General features: G+C 39.1%; 1 protein-coding gene across 1 annotated transcript; it reads left to right on the top strand.

The window, feature by feature from the left end:
• Positions 1-217: 217 nt before the first annotated feature.
• LOC142170645 (F-box protein At1g47056-like) lies at positions 218-2,342 on the top strand. The gene has a single exon (XM_075232607.1). The coding sequence runs from the start codon at positions 427-429 to the stop codon at positions 2,032-2,034; it is 1,608 nt and encodes a 535-aa protein (XP_075088708.1). The 5' UTR covers positions 218-426; the 3' UTR covers positions 2,035-2,342.
• The last annotated feature ends 3,658 nt before the right edge of the window (positions 2,343-6,000 follow it).

The raw sequence follows: 6,000 nt of genomic DNA, 5'->3' as shown, positions 1-6,000 counted from the left end.
TTTAAATTACGAATTCGAATTCTTGAATAATTATATTTAGGTAAATTGCCTTATATTATTGTTCGAGATGTGATATTTTTGTAAATACTTTACTCACCAAACTGTTTTTTTTTACTCTCCAAGACCCCAGCAGGCATGCCTACTTGCAGCTTTTAGGTAGTCCACAAGGCACGCACTTTTGACTCTTGTTCAAGTTTTACCCCCCTGAAATCAGATATAACAACCATTTCCCAAAACGTAATTTAACACTTTCGTGGCCCTAACAAACTTGCCTAAACTTGGAATAAAATCCGAACTAGTAATTCTAATTTCAGGTCCGCTTTCTCACCCGCAATGCAGTTTCTTCACCCGAAAAAGACGAAGACAAAAGGACAGTGGAAAAAATAGCAACAGTTAGCTTTTTTCCTTCTTTTTGGCTAGTGGTGGATGGGTCAATCAGCTTCCACCGTCGCCGGAGCTCAAAACCGTATCAAATTCAGATCTTCGTCGCCAGTTTATTCCATGAAGAATAGCGACGATTCCGACGATGTTGTTGTTGTTGATGTATTCGAAGCCGGAGATTTGGATTATACTAATTATATTCCTGATGAGTGTTTAGCTTGCATTTTCCAGTCTCTTAGCTCAGGTGACCGGAAAAGTTGTTCCCTCGTCTGCCGCCGTTGGCTCCGCGTCGAAGGTCAGAGCCGTCACCGTCTCTCTCTCAACGCGCAATCGGACCTTGAAGCGGTGGTTCCTTTGATTTTTTCACGGTTCGATTCGGTCACGAAACTCGCTTTGAAATGTGACCGTAGATCTACGAGTATAGGTGATGAGGCGTTGGTGCTTATCTCGTTACGGTGCCGGAACCTAACTCGTTTGAAGCTCCGATCGTGCCGTGAGCTTACTGATGCTGGAATGGAAGCTTTCGCGAAGAATTGCAAGGGTTTGAAGAAGCTATCTTGTGGATCGTGTGCTTTTGGAGCTAAAGGCATGAACGCCGTGTTGAATAACTGCTCGGCGCTGGAAGAGTTGTCGGTAAAGCGCCTACGTGGCATCACAGATGGCGCGGCGGCTGAGCCGATTGGTCCTGGCGTTGCAGGAGGTTCTCTTAGAGTTGTATGCCTTAAGGAACTGTATAACGGACAGTGTTTTGGTCCGTTAATTATTGGATCGAAGAATTTGCGGACGCTTAAGCTATTCCGGTGTTCTGGAGATTGGGATAAGCTTCTGGAAGTGATTGCTGAACAAGTCAGCTGTGGACTTGTTGAAGTTCATCTTGAGAGGCTTCAGGTAAGTGACACTGGTCTTGCTGCTATTTCCAAATGTTTAAATCTTGAAATTCTGCACCTTGTGAAAACGCCTGAATGCACTAATATTGGTTTAAAGACTGTTGCTGAACACTGTAAGCTTTTAAGAAAGCTTCATATTGATGGATGGAAGACTAACAGGATAAGTGATGAAGGGTTAATTGCTGTGGCAAAGCATTGCCCCAACTTACAAGAATTGGTTTTAATCGGTGTGAACCCGACATGTGCTAGTTTGGAGAAGCTGGCTACGAATTGCTTGAATTTAGAGAGATTGGCTTTGTGTGGAAGTGAAACTGTTGGAGATCCTGAACTGTCGTGCATAGCTGCAAAATGTAATGCTTTGAGAAAACTCTGTATAAAGAGTTGCCCTGTATCCGATCAGGGTATGGAAGCGCTTGCTGGCGGATGTCCGAATTTGGTAAAAGTAAAGGTTAAGAAGTGTAGATTGGTGACTTCTGAAAGTGCAGACTGGTTGAGGACCACTAGGGGTTCTGTGGCCGTGAACTTGGATGCAACTGAACCTGAAAATCCCGATGCAAGCGCCAGTGATGGTGGTGTCCCTGAAGTTGGGAATGAAAATAGGCAGGTTGCCGCCCAAGTAGGTGGTGCAAATATTGCATCAAGCAGTACCGGGAGGTCCAATTCCTTCAAGGCAAGGCTAGGACTTACAACGGGAAGACATCTGGTGGCTTGCACATTCAGAAGGTGGTCGAGCTTTGGTGGGAGTTCCAGTTCCAGAAATACTTAGAAAAAGGAGCTGACTGAGATCAATGTTTATGTTCAAATATTCTGCTATTGGAGTTATTTGGCTCTTATTACATTTATATATTCTTGAGTTCGCGTGCTGGTTAATGCGACAACCGGTTCAGCCTTTATGGTTGCACCCTGTCCTTGGGTTTCCTCTTTTCCCTCATGTACTAGTGATGCTCTTTTTGGGCTTATATGCTTCTTTTACGTGGAGTTCTTATTACTTCTACTGGGAGAGGACTCAACATTCTATCTTCTGAAAAAGAAAGGAAGGAAAAGGTTATAATCCAAAAGTTGGTGATTTTTGAATGTCTTTTGTGGTTTGTGCTTTGTGGAGTTTTCATTTTTCAGTATAAATATGTGCTCCATACTGAAGATTCAATAATGTGAACACATTTTCCTGACATATCAAATGCATTTGAACGGGAAACTGAAAAAACAAATGCAGTAGAAGAGACATACTATTGCTTTCTCTTATACACTATGATAAACGCATTAAGCTAATAGGAAGTCAAGATTTTGATTCACTCCTATGTTATTGATGACGTGATAGCATCATGGGAAGATTTAAAGCCTGAACTCGGGATCAACTTCATTAAACACCTCTCATGAAAATTCATTAGTCTTACAGCTTGTTTGTTCCACAGCTTTTACCTAATTAACGTTGTACTTTTTTATATTATATTGCGCTTCATATATTCACCACTCGAATCATGTAGGTTTGGGGCGTGCCCTTAGCAGAAATTGTTCTTTTATTTTTGGTGAACGAGGGGAAGTTTGCAATAGTGTGATTCACCTGGTAAATAAAGCACAATGGTGAAAAGTCAGGCTTGAATAGTCAAAGCTGCTTCCTAACTGAAAAAGGAAGTGTTTCAAGGCCTTGGTATGCTACAATAAATTTTAAAATGCAATATAGCCTGTTTGTTGGAATGATCTTTCTTTATCATCCTCTCAATGTGCCCTATGTGACTTGTGATGACACTTGGGAAACATGTTGAGAACTAGAGCATGGATTTGTTCATGTTGAGAACTAGAATATATATTAACTCTGCTATTAGATCAAGATATTGTTTAAGCCAAGGTTTCAACTCTAGATGTTGGGTAAAGAAATAGTTTCAGTAGATTCTCTGGTTCTTTTTGGGTGTTGAGATGTACTTCTGGACTCCTTAGAAGCTCTTTACTTTGCATAGACACAACGACACAGCGCTAAGTTAAACTCTGGGTTTGGGGCTAAGAAATGAGTTCGCGTGATACCATGTTGGCTTGATTAGTTCTGTTCTAGTTAAGAAAATTTTGGTGACTTCATGTAATTGGAATCCTTAATAAGAATGGAGATCATTAATTTCAAAAAAATAAGAATGGAGATCATGAATGGTTTGTGTAATTATTCATGCCAGTTCCTCTACTGTTGTCCTTGAAGGCCATAATTCATTCATATGCTCTTTGCGGGCATTGTCTACAATCATTTAGCTAAATCAAATGAATATATCAGCTAACTTTGTCAGAAAAGGGTGATTGAAGCTAATTTAGAGGGAAAACAACATTTTTTTTTTTTGTTCTTCTGCATGCCTTATTTATTTACTTCTTGACCAGCTTCTGTCCTTTAGTCTGGTTTCATGATGAGCTATTTCTTCAGCTTAGTTATGGCTTGTGTCGCTTTCACTAGAGTTTCCTATTAAAAAAAATTATATTAAGGCAACTGAAAACCCTTTGGATTTGGTTCGTTAAGCTGCAGCATCACTGATTAGTTCATATTGTGATGGGAGAATGTTAATCTTCGAAAGTAGGTGGGACAATCAATTAAAAGTTGCTGATCTAACTAAATGACTGCCTCATAATTATGCTTTTGTGAACCGTATTTTGCTGTTTTCTTCATGCTTTGATTGATGGCAGGTATTGGATCGTTATCTTCCACTGCTACAGTGTTTTTGGGTCTTTATCGTATATAGCAGTAATATTCTGCCTGTTTGAGATGCATCTTTAGATTCTGTTATTATTGTTGGTCTAACAAGAAAAGCCTTGTTGGACGTTCGATTACTGAAATTATACACTATTGGTCTGAGTGCTATCACTTATAGTTAATTTATCACCAATACTGTGAGAACTTCGGCTATGCTGCATGATTGGTAATTGCATGCACATTCAGGGTTGTGGAGAATTTATCCTTTCTTCAGTTATTGAAAAATTAACTAATATTTATCTCCTTTTTTAAACAATGGGGTCATTAGGTTTTCTCCACCACTAAATCCAAGTCAATGAACATTCGTTATGACTTATTCATGTGTGTTCTCATGGTTGATTTTTTATGACTTGAGAACTCACTCTTATGAGACACTGGGTTTAGTTAGTTGATTTGGTGGTTAAACCACTGAATTTGCTTGTGTTTTCCGAAGGATTTTTTGCTTCCTCTCTATCCTGCTTGATGTCAAAATATTATTGTTGTTTTAAGACTATTACTGTCTTGCACCAGTGGTCAAAATAACTTCAGTGGTTGGTAGTTTTCTTGGGTATGTCTTGATTTCTGTTATGCATTCTCAACGACAGTCTGTTTTTGAAATCTAGACTATGTATAGGATAAGCTTTCTGTTATAGGTTTTAAACCTGAAGTGTAATAGTTGTACCTTAAAGAATATTTTGTTTCTTTTGCTTTACCCAAGAACTCGATAGCATCACTCCATATGTAAATGGTGTTTTAGTGATTGGTTCGTAAGCTTTTGCTTGCTTGATTCTGGTTTTATTAATGTATAAGATGTTAGATTTAATTTTTGAAATTAACCAACTGTCATTTCCTATGGTTGATTAAGGGAAAAAAAAGTAGACACAAGAAACCTGTTCCCCCCCCCCTCTAGGTTTCTGCTTCTAGAATGTCTGCATCTATTGTTCTTGTTTGTTGATAGTTCGTACCTTTGCTTTGTTCATCAAACTTTTCCTTATCCATTGTATATTGTCAATCAATTTTCTTCAAGTAGATTATTATTGAATCTGTTGACAATATTTTGCTTTAAGCTGCATCCATAGTGTGTGTTGATCTTAAATGTAATGTCAGATTATAGGTTTTGTTGGAGTCCGAACCAAGTGCTACAGTTTGGTTTGCTGATCTTTATGAATGTTTGCTCTAGCACCTATGCGACCCTGTGGTCAATAAAGTGGGTGAAAATCATGGGAGACCAGGGTTCACATCTTGGTAGAGACAAAATGTTGAGCTATTTCTTTTCATCTATCTTAGCTTTAGTGTATAGAGTCACCCATACATGTATTAGTGGAATAGTTGCAGCGCGTGTAAGTTGGCATGAATATCACCGCTATTTAAAAACAAAAGGAATATTTGGTCTAGCCCCCAACGTGAGAAAGAACGGCTTATATATTACTCCATTGTCTATCCTCACAAGGTAGGGGTAAGGTCTGCGTACACACTACCCTCCCCAGACCCCACGGTGTGGGATAATATTGGGTATGTTGTTATTGTTTGACCCGCCCCACCGTGCCCTATTAATACTTTGTCCTGCCCTGCCCTATTAAGATTTTGCCCTGCCCTGCCTAGGTCAGAAAGTCCAAAATACTAGGTCAGAAAGTTTCTCAGCGTGTTATCATACTTGGTCCCTGAATCACGAGTAAGTGAAACTCATAAATAAATAAATACAGTATTCTTGCTGCCCCCACTCCCCAATAACGAATGACCTAGAACAAGGCAATTTATCCTTTCACTTCCCCAGCTTGAATCTCGTTCAATCCATAACCGCGAGTAGGAAGTGGAATTAATACAAAGGATTCAAAAAGAAAATTATAGTGGCTAGGAAAGCTCCGAAGTAGCCACTCTGTTAAGCTTGCTTAAAATGTTATTCGCCGGTGGGTAATCAAAATGAATCCAATTACTGGGATTTGATACTTCTAAGTTCTATCTCTAAATTGTGTTACGCTTGAAGATGTTATTTTATTATGAGTATTGGTATATATTTATATGACGACT

This window comes from Nicotiana tabacum, chromosome 16 (assembly GCF_000715075.1).
Source record: "Nicotiana tabacum cultivar K326 chromosome 16, ASM71507v2, whole genome shotgun sequence".
Classification (NCBI taxonomy): Eukaryota; Viridiplantae; Streptophyta; class Magnoliopsida; order Solanales; family Solanaceae; genus Nicotiana; species Nicotiana tabacum.
The sequence above is the reverse complement of the archived record's forward strand: the minus strand, read 5'-3'. Positions and strand labels throughout refer to the sequence as shown.

Bases quoted from the DNA above. Each gene is read 5' to 3' on its own strand.
- LOC142170645 (XM_075232607.1), top strand. From the start codon at position 427: ATGGGTCAATCAGCTTCCACCGTCGCCGGAGCTCAAAACCGTATCAAA.